Source organism: Blennius ocellaris (genome assembly GCF_963422515.1).
Source record: "Blennius ocellaris genome assembly, chromosome: 16".
NCBI classification, from domain to species: domain Eukaryota; kingdom Metazoa; phylum Chordata; class Actinopteri; order Blenniiformes; family Blenniidae; genus Blennius; species Blennius ocellaris.
In genome coordinates, this window is record NC_137665.1 from 6,416,887 (window position 1) to 6,429,782 (window position 12,896).

Below are 12,896 nucleotides of genomic sequence, written 5' to 3' on the forward strand. Positions count from 1 at the left end.
TGTTGATGTTGTCAAAACATGGGCGAAAATAAACAAACAATTCACTTTGCCAACGATTCATTAACTTTTTTTCTTCGGGTAACTTCGGATTCTACACGACCGTCACAAGTTCAAAAAGATGCAAATGTTTTAACAACTGGAGTGGCGCGGCACGAGTCCGAGTACTCCTGCGCTTCCAGGCGGTGAAACTCCGCCCGACCGGGAAGCTCCGTGACCCATATTGAGCGAACTCAGCGCGGCGAGACTGCACGAGCTGTCAGCTGCAGCTCCCTGCCGAGTACCAACCAGCTCGACCGAGACACCCGGAAGGCACCAAAGTCAATTCGAGAGAGCAACATGAATCGCTTTAAGACCTCCAAATTCAAAAACACCACTCCGAAAATTGCCAAGAAAGATGTGAGTAGTTTACGAGCTTCTGAATAGACACTGTTCCCCTCTGCTAACGTTAGCTTTGGTGATTAGCAGCGCGACTTTAGTTGTGATTTGGAGAACGCCTGCCTGCAGGGATGTTGAACTTCCTGCATCTGGACGCCTGCAAAGGGAATGAAAGAGCAGAACGACGGATCCACCGGCTGGCACGCATAAAGGGCTGATTAGTCAGATCCAGGTGCCATGTGGGTGCACGGTGCTGCTAACCTACTTGGGATGCTGCAGTGACGCCCATAATCTAATTCCATGTCACAATAGCCCAGTTTTTTTTTTCTCGGCATTCATTTGGCCGCGTTTTGTTGAGCGCACTCGTAGTGTTATGCTTGGATTTTCATATCTCATGATGCATGCACAAGGAACTATCCCCATTGATATTCATCATGCTTCCTCTCCTTCAGTGGAGACAGTAGTAGTTCTGGAGGCATGGGGCGACATGTCTCGACGGGTTCGCAGTGTTGCTCCGTGCAAATCTTCTCTTTTCTCACTCGCTGGAGACCCGTTTCTCTGAAACCGGAACGCCTGCAGCCTCCATTGCCGAGGTGTGTTATGTAACCCGCCCCGTACTGTTTTTGCTGAAACACTGGAATGTCTGGCATGCGCAGGGGTAATGGGTGGTCTTGTGTCCAATCTGCACAGCAGGTGGTGCTTTACACCTGCGAGCGTTCAACCCGCACCAATCAGAGAAACGCGCGGACGGGGCGTCATTTCAAACACGCAGCATCAGAGGGGATGAGATGAGACATCAGCAAAAAAAAAAAGTAGTGAAGATTGTTTTGTCCTCAGAAGTTCGAGAACATAGACGATATAAGTAGACGTTTGATGGCGCTTTCACACTCAATTGAATTCAAAGAATTTGCGCAATTGTTCTCAGATATGAAGATTAAAAAGTCGATATTTGGGAAGACTTTCAGTTGGTAATTGGATTTCACTTAAACTCTTTACACTGTTATCTACAGTCACACAAATCCACCATGGTAAGGCATTTCATATTGCATTAGGGCACTTCAATATGTGACAGGGAATTTAACCTGCAACCTCCCAAATGAGAGGCAAGTCTCCCCATTTGACTAGCGCTGACATTCAGTCTGACAATTGCACACAACTATTCCAAAGCAAACCATTTCAGTTTTTCCGGTTCCTTTTGAAAAGTTGTCATTGTCACAAATATCACATTCAGCAAGAATATGTCTGATCAACACCGATGAGTCTTTTTGGAATCGGTTTAGCTCGCTATCATTTAGTGGAGACAGAGGTGTCACATAGTCTTCCAAAAAAGACGGTTTCAAAGTTTTTTTTAATTGTGCCAGTTGGTAGATTTATAGCGTTTGGTGACTTGTATTCAGAAAATGACGTTTGACACTTAAAAGTGTAAGTAAGTGGACACAAATTACTGTTGGAAACCAAATCAAAATCATTATTTCATTAAATGGATTACATTTAAATGCAAATGTTTTTTGTTGTTGTTATGTAACAGTGATGCCCAATGTGATGTTAAAATATTTGATTAGAGGAGATCTATAATGTTAGTTTATTTCTTCTCAAACTACACGATATCTTTTATTACCCTCGGTTATGTGATGTATATGAACTATAGATTTTACATTAAAAAAACAGTGAAGGTCTCAAGCTCTTTGCAGGAAAAGTGTTGAGAATATAAATATAGATCTGTGAAGTAATCCTGGAGTTTAATGGTGCAGCAGCAGAGCAGTAGTGCATGTTTCTTCAGTGTTGGCGTTTCCTGTTGACCAAATGTCAGAGCAAGTTGTACAGACACACTGTCCTCCGGCTTGTTTGGCCTTATTAAGTTATGAAAGAGGTTTTAAGAGTTCTCTTCTGTGCAACGCACGGAGCTTCTCTACTTCCTCTCCACTGTGTGCATGTGCGTGCACTCAGCTAGATCCTTCCTGTTGCTTGCAGTGTTCAGTTTGTTCTTCTTATTGTGACAGCAGCTTGGTCATGTGTGCTTCTTTTCATAATCATGCACGGAAACGGGATTTCTCTTGTTTTATTGTAATCTTTAATGCTGCTCACGGATAAACACAAAGCCAATTTTTGTCCACTGGGACCCGTCATTCATGCTGTCCATATCTTTGAATGTAGGAATGGATCAACAATGTCCATGCTGGCTCCTTCTCCTGCCAGGGGAACCACATCAAAGCAAGCTCCAAGCTGGTGGCTTTCAATACCGAGCAGGCTGGTAAGGCTATTTAAGAAATGTGTAGCTCAACATGAATGACTGCCAAACACAGCTTGATGGTTTCAGGCTTGCTTGCGATCAGAATTCTGATCAGAGTGCAGAATTTGGACATAACTGAATCAATCAATTCGAAAGCTCAGCGTTTCTCCTCCATGTTATGTTTTGTAGCTTCACACCTGCAATAAAAAAATAAATAATGAACTACTATAATGTTTCAGAAAACTCATTTTAAAAGTCTGATCCACAGTATTTCTGGATGCTCTCTGTGTCTGCAGGAGGGGGCATGCTGGGCCTCTCTTCAGTCAAACCTGGTTCAGATGGCCAGTGGGCAGTCGCCCACATTTCCTGCCATTCTGGTACACTCTTCATACTGAATCTTAAATGATATGGGATATCCAGACACTGTTGAGACTCATTCTTGAAGCAAATTTTTCCATTCCCTCTATCAGATCTGGTGACTGACATGGACTTTTCTCCCTTTGATGAAAGTCTCCTGGTCACATGCTCAGCAGATGAAACGGTGAGTTATTTAATGACCTTGTTCGGGCTTTTGCCTATTTTTTGCACGCGTACAAACTTGTTTGGATTTTGAAAAAAAAAAAGATCCTTGGGCCTTTTATTATAAATATGACCATTCTCAGTTTTTAGTTATCACAACCTTTTTAAAGATTCCCTCTGCTCAGCATATTGTCCTCAGCCACAGGTGTCCCTGCCACATTATGCTGAGTGTGAGTCTGCATCTTCAGACTCAGCTGCTCGGTTTACCTCACAAACCTTTACAAACACTGTGAATCACCACCACGCTCACATGCACTGAAGAGATCTTCAGTGTCCAACATCTGCAAAGCAATTTTGCCGTTTTGTCTTTTGCCAGGAAGCACATTCCTTTTCCAACTTGATTCTGCTGACTATGAAAGGAAATAATGACTCCAGCAATGTGTTTTTTTTTTTTACTGACTGAAGTCTTTAACAGACAATGTATTTTTCTGTGACCTGTCAGCATCAAATAGAAATACAATCCTTCAGTCATATGCCACATTATTTATTGTTGCCTTCAATGGCGTTTGAATGTGTGTGTGTGTGAATGGGTGAATGTGATGAACTATTGAACTATGTAAAGTGCTTTGGGGCTGTTCACGCAGCTGAAATGCGCTATATGAGTGAAGTCCATTTCGTATCATCATGCAAAGACAACTTCCGGTTGCTGTTGCCGTGTGTTATAGTAAACGCACACTATTTTTGAAATGAAAGAAGGAAAAATGAAAAACAAAAACACAGTGTGATTTGCCTGTAATGAATTCCAAAAGGTCAAAAAAGAAACCGCTCTTGATATAATTCCCTCCCATGTGTTCAGGTGAAGCTATGGCGTTTGTGCGATCCGGAGCTGGAGCAGCCTGGCACTCCAGAGCTGACCTTGCGTCCAGGCCAGGGCCGGCTGGAGCTGGTCCACTTCCATCCCACCTCCTCTGGCCTGCTGGCTGTCGGCACCGCAAAGTCTCCTCTGATTTGGGACACCAGTTCCCAGGATGCACCACTCGCAGGTAACTACAGCTAGTAAACATGACAAACACACACCAGGCTTTCGGTTAAACTTTTGTACGTCACAAAAAAAACAACCCCAAAAAACAAACGTCTTTGTTGCTCATTGTGTACCGTCTTGTACATGGAACATTTTGGTCTGTGTCGGTTAGCTTTCAGTTTTCTGTCATGCCATGTTTTGTTTCTGTGTGTAACTTAATTTATTTAAATGGAGTGGAGTGAAGTGGTTTTCTTGCTTTTTTTTTTTGTTTTTTGTTGGAGATGGTCTGACTGACGCTGCCTACGTTTTACAGCCCTGTGGCTCCTAAGTGCCGGAGCAGCAGAGGTAATGTTTTGGTTTGCAGTCCTGGTCCCAGTCTCCCCAGACTGGCCTCAGGATACAGTCACTATCCTCTGGCCGCACGCCCCCCCCCCCCCCCCCCCCCACTCCCACTCCCACCAACACTGCGCTCCTCCTTCTCCATCCCATGACAACAGCTGGCCTGGCTGCTGCTGCTGCTGCTGCTGCTCACTGCTGAACCGACTTTTCATGAGCTTTACCCCCCTCCACCACGTCTTTGATTGGCCTCATTCGTAGTTTACCTTTTCTTTCTTTTTTTTTTTCTACACATGTTTAATGAGATTTGAACTTTAGCTCTGTATCTGAATGAGTGTGTGGGTATTTGTTTTTCTGTATAATTTAAGCTGAATTCACATCACTGTGTGTCTGTCTGAACAGGAGCACCCTTCATCTTTGTTTCATCTGTTTGATGTCATGGTGAAAGTGAACAAATCAGCAGCGCTGTGCTCACCCACGGCACTGCGGCCTTATATATTTTATGCGCATAGCATCTTACATTTGCCTAAACTGTAGGAGGTTATGGTTAATTTTGTGTGTGTGTGTGTGTGATTCATTTACATTTACATTATTGTGCTCTTTTAACATTGTCTGCTTGACATACAGCTTCTTTCCGTCCCCTGCATCTTCCTTGAGTGACCTCTTGATTGTTTTGTTGTGTCTGTTTTTGTTGTGTCTGTTTTTTTTTTTTTTTATGTTGATTCATGTGTCCATCATTTAGTAGTCTTTCTAATTGTTTTGGTTCCCTTATTTACTGTAAACAATGCAGTTTCTCTCTCTCTCTCTCTCATATCTGTATATGACGATTTATGTGTCTGCAGCCTTGGAGCCACATGGTGACCAGGTACAAAGTTTAAACTGGAAACGGGACGGCTCCCTGCTTGCTACCACGTGCAAGGTGAGGATGACCACCATTGCGCCAAAGCGGACGCTACCGATCTTTCCCACCTCACAAAACGCATGAATCAAGTTTGTTGGTGTCGTTGCAACTTTTCGCCACAAGATGTCGTCAGTCCCTCACAGACAGCACTGCAGCTGTTTGGCAAAGTTGATTTCATCAGTGTCAACAGAGATGATGTTCATAAAACGGGGTGGCTTTCACGTTACACAACACATTCGGAATTAATACACTGTTCTTAGGGGGGAACGGAAAAAACACGGGCGCCCTGATGACACACAAGCTACCGATACCTTTCTGTGTTGGAAACTGCATTTGCTTGCCAACTAAGGACCTGATAATACCACAGGGCTGTGCACGGCCTTTGTTTTGAATTCAATCTTCAGCAGTGACCCCTATTCCGAAGTACAAATCCTACAATGGGCCTTTGCATGCACCCATCTTTTTGATGAAAGTTTGTCTTTTGAGGAACCTAAAAGCAGCTAATTTTCAGTGTGTGCAGTTATGCTTTGTAAATCAAATATGATGCGGTGAAAAAAAAGAAAACCTATGAATGAATGTATGATCGTATGGTTTCAGATACACTGGTATTGTAGGAAGAGGAAGGATGAATGTGGAATTATATTATAAGTTTGGGTGGGTGTCTTTAGTTAATATAAAGCACTTGGTGAGTTATGAGCTTATTCACAGTCAAGATAAGGTTTGGTCCATTCATAGTGCCACTGTGTTCTTCGAGGTGAGATAGCCCTCTCCTTAAGTTTTTCAAAATCAATAGACTATTTTAAAGAAGTCAGTGAACTTAAAACTTTAAATTGATGACAAAAACCTGGGAAATGGTAGAAATCACACAGTAAAACTCGCAGACTTGATTTGGCTTGACTTCATAGTTCAAACCAAACTCCAGAAATGAGGATCCAGAGCAATTTCAATGGATTGGTGGTGCAGGGGAAGAAGCTGTGTATAATCCAGCAGACTGATTGATGTGAAAATGTGGTGGATGAGCTTATTAAGCTTGAGACCAAATAACCTTTGACATGTAAAATACCACATGTGTGTATTTCACAGGTGTGATTGTCAGTTCAATTTCTTGCTTACCTTTGCTCTGACAAGTAACAAATTATTGCAGCCATCACAGGCTTTGTCCAAATCATGACATCAGCTTGACAGGGTAATGGCGGCCCTTACCGGAGCTACCAATCCCACCCACCACTGGCCTCAGTGCAGCCTGAAAGAACAAGACACCTTAGAAGAACGTTTGTGAAGGGGCTTCAAAATCAGAGGCCCCGAGTGGGAAGGGGGGGCTCTCGGGTTCCTGCCCTGTTGGGCTCTGGTGTCATTCAACCCAGAAGGCCTCTCTCAATCTCTCCAATTCAGCTTATTAAAGCAAATAGGGCCTGCCAACATGTGGGTCCAATCCCCAGCCCTCTCGTAAGGTAAACATTGGGGCACAGGGTGAGGTTGAGGGGGAAGATGAAGGGAAGGCTACCACCCCAAAGAGTAGGAATCACGACAGGCCTCATTTGGACCTGGGTTAGATGTGTATTTATGACACGTTTGGAGAAAGAAAGGCGCCATTCAAGTTGGGGGAACTAAAATTCACAGGTCGCGTGAGCAGCGATGGAGGAACGTCTGTGTTTGTCTAATTGATGAACGAGGGCTGGCCGTACGCTGCCCAGTAATGAGGTGTTATTGGATTTATGGTTCACGCTCCACCTTGGGTTTTGAAAGCTGCATTGTGGCCGAGCCCGGTACTGTATTTCCCATGGTGTAAAAAGAAACTGATTAAAGGATCCCACACTCTCAAACTGCCACTCACTACAGGCTGTGGCACTTGTAGCCATGGGAGACTGAGGAGCTGGCAGCAGCATGTGTTTGATGAGTGGATTTAGAGAGAGGGAGAAAGCAAGAGAGAGAGGAAGAGGGAGCACCCCTGGGTGAAGATTCCCAGCATCTGTGTATGTTTGCTTAAATGTGAAAGTTGTGTGCTGCAGACTCACAGTGAAAACTCATTAACAGCTGCTTGAGAGTGAGACTCCATCTTTTAGATTAAACAGCAGCTGTCTCAGCGCGCACACACACACACACACACACACACACACAGTTATCAGGGCCCTCCATCTGCACATTTATGAGTTTAGGTGGTGTGTGTATTTAGATATGTTATTGTCATAGCCTGGAAGGAGTGTGTTTGCTTGTTTGATGGACACATCTATATGTGAGGAGCTCTTCGTCTGTGTGTTTGCACAAGCAAATAGTTTCCTCTCACATGTGGTGTTTCGCTATAACGCTTTGAAGGACGTGGCCGTGAATGATTTTAATTTCCATTATGGATACAGTTAAAGCTAATGTATGATTATATATCTCGTTAACACAGTTATGCATTTTACATTTTTTCCTTGTAATTCCTGGTAGAAGTTTGAGCACCGATCCATTCATGTCATGTTTATTAGTCCTATCAAATATGTTAAATGTTAAGATGAGAAAAAGTTGCTTCTTCATGATGTAAACTGAATATTAGTTTGCTATATGTACGTTTTGAAATACTCGTCCCATAATAGAACATATTTGAGGATATCAGCTTGACATTTTTAAACCAGGTGGAGGATTGTTGGTTTACGTGCGTGTTTGTTTGTACATGTTCTTCCTGTATTGCTCTCTGAGCCTTCGGCTTAGTGCCGGGTCACAGAGGCCTGAAGACGTAGCTGTGGGGCATCATATTCGTGGGTGGGCTTCACCCACACACACAGATAAAATGAAGACACAAGTTAAAAATCCCTTTTTTGTTTGTTTTTTTAGTACACAAAATTTAAAAATAGCAAATAAAAGCTTTGGTGCCACAGATTAGCAGGAGGAAAATGAGCTGACGCACTGTCCGTGTTCTTCAACGTGTTTTTCATCTCCACAGGGATGCATGCCGCTGTCTGTCACTCAGCATGTGATGTTTGTATTCAAACTATGCACAGAAAGTTAAGTGTGTGAAGAATTGTGTGTGTGGCTGAATATTTCTTTGTAACAGTGCCTGTTGGCAGCAAGGCTCATACCCTGTGAATGGCTTAATATTTATTGTGCGTTGGTGTCACATTTATAATGAGTTTGGATCCCTAGGATGAATATCAATGCCGAGTTTGTGTTATTCACCCATTAAAAATTTGCCAGATCATCCCTGCGAATGCCAGGTTACATGTTGTTGCCTCTTATTTGTTGGATTACGTGAATTAAGTCTGAATAAACGAGACATCTTTAAAATTGAACAATTTCTTTCGTGCATGGTTTAGGTTTCTATATGAATGTAGCGTGCAGCTCTTATGTGTACAAGTCAACCCCCCGATTCTTCTTGACATGCATATGTTAAAGTGTGGTATTGTTTAGCCAAAGTACTTATTGGTATTACCTTCTATCGGCTCAGTGTATTAAGCTGCTGCTGCTGTGATCACCGTCACACAGCAGTATTGAGTGACACGAATGCAGACACGCATGTCCCAGTCACAGCCTGATCCCATTAGGCCCCCATTTCCTCTCAATCATGCAAGAGCTTCTCTGATTGGCTGCTTTGATTGATACCGAATGTGACTTTGGGCCGGCCAGGGTCAAGGCACACGAGGCCACGGTGAGGTCACTGGATTGCGCTTGCTAACAATGAATCAGTGTGATCACGCTGATAAGTGAGCGAACTTCAGACAGCTTGTGGTGCTGGTTATCTGATTTACGCCGAGGTGGAGGGACTCTTCATTAATACTTCCAAGCTGCCGCCTTCATATTTTACAAGTCTGGTAAATTTCTGTGGAAAATGTAGACCTGCGTTAGAAGCCTTTGCTTCTTTCCCATTCATTTCAGAGATGAGAGACTATATTGTGACCTCACTTCATGTGTTCCAAGTCTTAACCCTTTGTTGGGAAATGACTACTGCTTATTTCAATTCCTTGTTAATTGACGACAGTCATATGTGTTGTTGTTTTGTCCTTTTGCGTTGTATGACTTCTCTACTGTCAGTTTCACCTCATTAGTCTACTTAACTTGAAAATGTAATGAAAGCAGACACCACATAAGGTCTTGTTTAGGATTTTACAAATAATATGTTATATCACCATACAGTGGTTCAAGAATTGTCCTCAGTGATGAATAAAGTGATTGTGATTCTGGTTCTCAATCAATCATAAAGCACTTTTTACACCCTGAAGAATTTCGCAAAGGTGCTTTATATTTTAAAGACAGTGACGAACCGCCCCATCGCTCCATCTCTATGTAATGAGAACAAAAATGAGAAGAACATACTTGACAGTGTATTGTCAAGTCTTCACAAAAATCCAGTTGGAAATCTGTCAATAATATGATAATTATTTGCTATTAATGAATGGTTCAATATGTGTCATTTTGCTCAGTTTGATGTTTTCTTTTTTAATGCAATAGTTCTTATATTGTTTCACTCCTATTTTAAAGTATTCATAACAACGCTGATTGAAGTTTTTATTTCCAGTCATTGATATGAGAGCCCTTCACTGGATAGATCCTCTGCAATCCTCAACCATTATTGATACTCGGCATGAGATGCTTTTATGGAACAACAACAAACTGGAACATCAACAAAACAAGCGGCCAACGTCAACAGTATGTTTAAAATATTTAGATAGTCTTGATACAATGTTCTATCGTTCTTTTTTTCTAGGACAAGATGCTGCGAGTGTTTGATCCCCGAGCCCAGCTGACACCAGTTCAGGTGAGTCCCATGTGAAGTCGGCACCCCGAGAAGAGTCTTTGCCAATTTCCACAACATGTGTTCAAGCTGCAAAGCCAAGTTGCATCTCGAGGGGGACTATTCACATATACACCTTTAACCTCTAAAAAAACGAACTATTTTGGGGTCTAAATCCCCTTAGTTTATGCAGTCAGGATTCTCCATCTATGCCAACAAGCATGCACAACTGAGAGACAATTTCTAAATAACCTAGCCTGACAGGTGACGGGGAGGAAGGTCATTATGTCAATATGTGAATGAAATAAGACTACTCTTTATTTATTTATTTGATAAATGGATTTTAAGCAGTTAACAAGCTGTATACATGAAGTTAGTTATTTACATCGGCTTATTTCCCATCTATGTCACTTGTTCAGAAATTGTCAGGATGAGGAATTTGTGGTGCTGATGATGATCAACGTTTCCTGGTATGGATCGACAGTCTCGTCCTCTGCCTCAGTGTATTTGACCTGAGTGACTTGTTGGTTCTATTTACTGTTTTATAGAAATATTTCCTTTCCAAGCTATGAATATTTGCCTTTTAGTGAGTCGTGTTTCATAGATAAAATATGAAAACTTCAGAAGATTCATGGATGTCGTAAAAGAGGACATGGAGATTGGTGTAGCAGTAGAGGAGGCAGGGAATGGGGCAAGAAGGAGAGAAATAATTCACTGTTCCTTTTGAAGGTAACAACTGAAAGGTGAAGAAAAAACTCAGTCGCTTTTGTACTTACTGGTACATAAAAATAGGCCAGAGTAGATCAAGGCCTATTAAAAAAGTTGGTTTCTGGGTTCAGACGGCAGCTTTAACACGTCCAAAAATAGATTGCACCAGATTCACTGAACCAAATCCAACCTGCCAAGTGTAAAGACAGATTTAGAAACGAGAAAATTGGCTGCAATGCAGCTGACCTTCAAAACAGAAGGGAGAAATAATTATTTGTGAGGGATTACCTTGATATTTCTTGTCAAAAAGAAAAACATAGCTCACCTCCCCTCAAAATGACTTAAATGTTATGAAAAACAATCAAAGAGGTTGTGTTAAACATGATGATATTAATCTTAAGAGCTACAGGTACTCTCAGTGGTCCATTCAATAAACGAGAGTGATCCTCACAATTTGCGCTGCTCCCGTTTGTTTTCTCTTCCTATTACGTTTGATGGACATCTCTCTTGAGTGACAACACGCCTGTTTCCACAGGCGTTAATGAGGAAACTCTGCAGTTGTGCGTTCATCCTACAAAATTGAAGCATAAAGACGGTGAACATCATGTGAGAAGCAAATATTCTCACAAATTTCAGTCATGGACCTCCCAGCATGTTTTAATTACCACGATGCTTGGCTTGCTTCGTGGTCTTTCTCTTTTGTAAATATAAGAAATCCTGCAAAAACAGTACATGCTGAAGCAGATTAAATATGAGATCAAGGAAATGCCTGGAAGGCATATCACAACCTGTATGACTGCATATTTGTGTTAATGTACTGGTGGGCATGTATAGGCCCTTGTATCTGTGTAGAGTGGGTGTTTTTCTTTATGGGTTTTTTTAAACTGAGAGCACCATGAAAAGCCATATTGTTTCAAAATGCATGAGAAGCCAGAAGAGGAAAAGATACTTGTGGATTATTTCTCTCTGTGGCCTACACAGAACTGTGTGACCTCACATGACAGAGTTGTGTGAGTGCAGCGCGTGTGACTCTGTTTGCCCAAGTAACATGAACTGTGTCAGCCGGCTCCTCTCCAGCCTCAGAACGCAGTTGTTTACATCGGGTTTGTAACTATTAACGTCATTTCAGTGCTTCTCAATGAAGTTTTCTCCTTTTCCAGCAGCTCTCTGCGTGTAACCACATTCACCATGAGAATACCAAGCACAGATTTCCAACAGTGCTATAAATGGCCCTATAAAGGCAATTCTCGGTCATACGCCACTCTAGTTAACAGAAGACTTTTCATCATCAAAGTAGAATTGAACGAAAGCTGCGTGTGAAGGACTCGGTGGAGCAAAAGGTTCCCATTCGTTTAGATTGAATCAGTGCTGGTTTGTCCGTCTGTTTCTGTGTCTCCAGTAGAAGAGCAGTGGTTTGTGATAGCTGGAATAGATCAGCGAAATATTAGGTATTTTTAATTTAATACGATGGATCGCATGACCAAGGACAGAATTAAAAGACACGAAAGCAGCGAAAATAATCCTTCCATTTTTCAATAAACCTCCACTAATGTCCATCAATCATGTTTCCACTGAACAAAATGTGTTTGCTTAGTTCACAAATTTCATTTTTAATGCTAAAACCTGGTGCCTATGATGTGCCCAGTGCAAATCAACAGTTCAACTGTGGACATTTTGAAATAAATGTGGTTCTTTAAATGTGGCGAATGAGACTTAAAACTCGCCAGCGCACACCCACATATTTATTTTCAGTTTGAAACCTTAAGACCGCACTGGTTGAAAAGACAATATTGGAAGAAGCATTTACCAGATTTCTCATTCTGGAGCCACAAAACATTTTATCCAACATTTTTCTTCACATTTTCTGTTCATATTTGACCAGATAAAGCTGAGTAATGAGTTACATAAATTACTTCTGTACCCTCATAACTGTCTATCAATTCATCTTCTGTTATCACGTTATGTAACTAACCATAGCTGCTGTTGGCGAAGGAAGTCACAGTGCATACAGTCACACATATTTTGCTAACAACTGTACATGTACATTGATGTTTGATTAAAGCAGTTCACCTGTCACTCGGTACTTTAAAATTAGAGT

General features: G+C 41.9%; 1 protein-coding gene across 1 annotated transcript in view; it reads left to right on the forward strand.

The window, feature by feature from the left end:
- The first annotated feature begins 294 nt into the window (after positions 1 to 294).
- Positions 295 to 12,896, forward strand: part of coro7 (coronin 7) — a 97,782-nt gene continuing 85,180 nt past the window's right edge. The window contains exons 1-7 of the mRNA XM_080511386.1: positions 295 to 396; positions 2,530 to 2,626; positions 2,902 to 2,982; positions 3,076 to 3,146; positions 3,981 to 4,167; positions 5,324 to 5,400; positions 10,064 to 10,114. Of these exons, the coding sequence (XP_080367512.1) occupies positions 337 to 396; positions 2,530 to 2,626; positions 2,902 to 2,982; positions 3,076 to 3,146; positions 3,981 to 4,167; positions 5,324 to 5,400; positions 10,064 to 10,114 (624 nt within the window). The 5' untranslated portion in view covers positions 295 to 336. The remainder of the gene's footprint in view (positions 397 to 2,529; positions 2,627 to 2,901; positions 2,983 to 3,075; positions 3,147 to 3,980; positions 4,168 to 5,323; positions 5,401 to 10,063; positions 10,115 to 12,896) is intronic.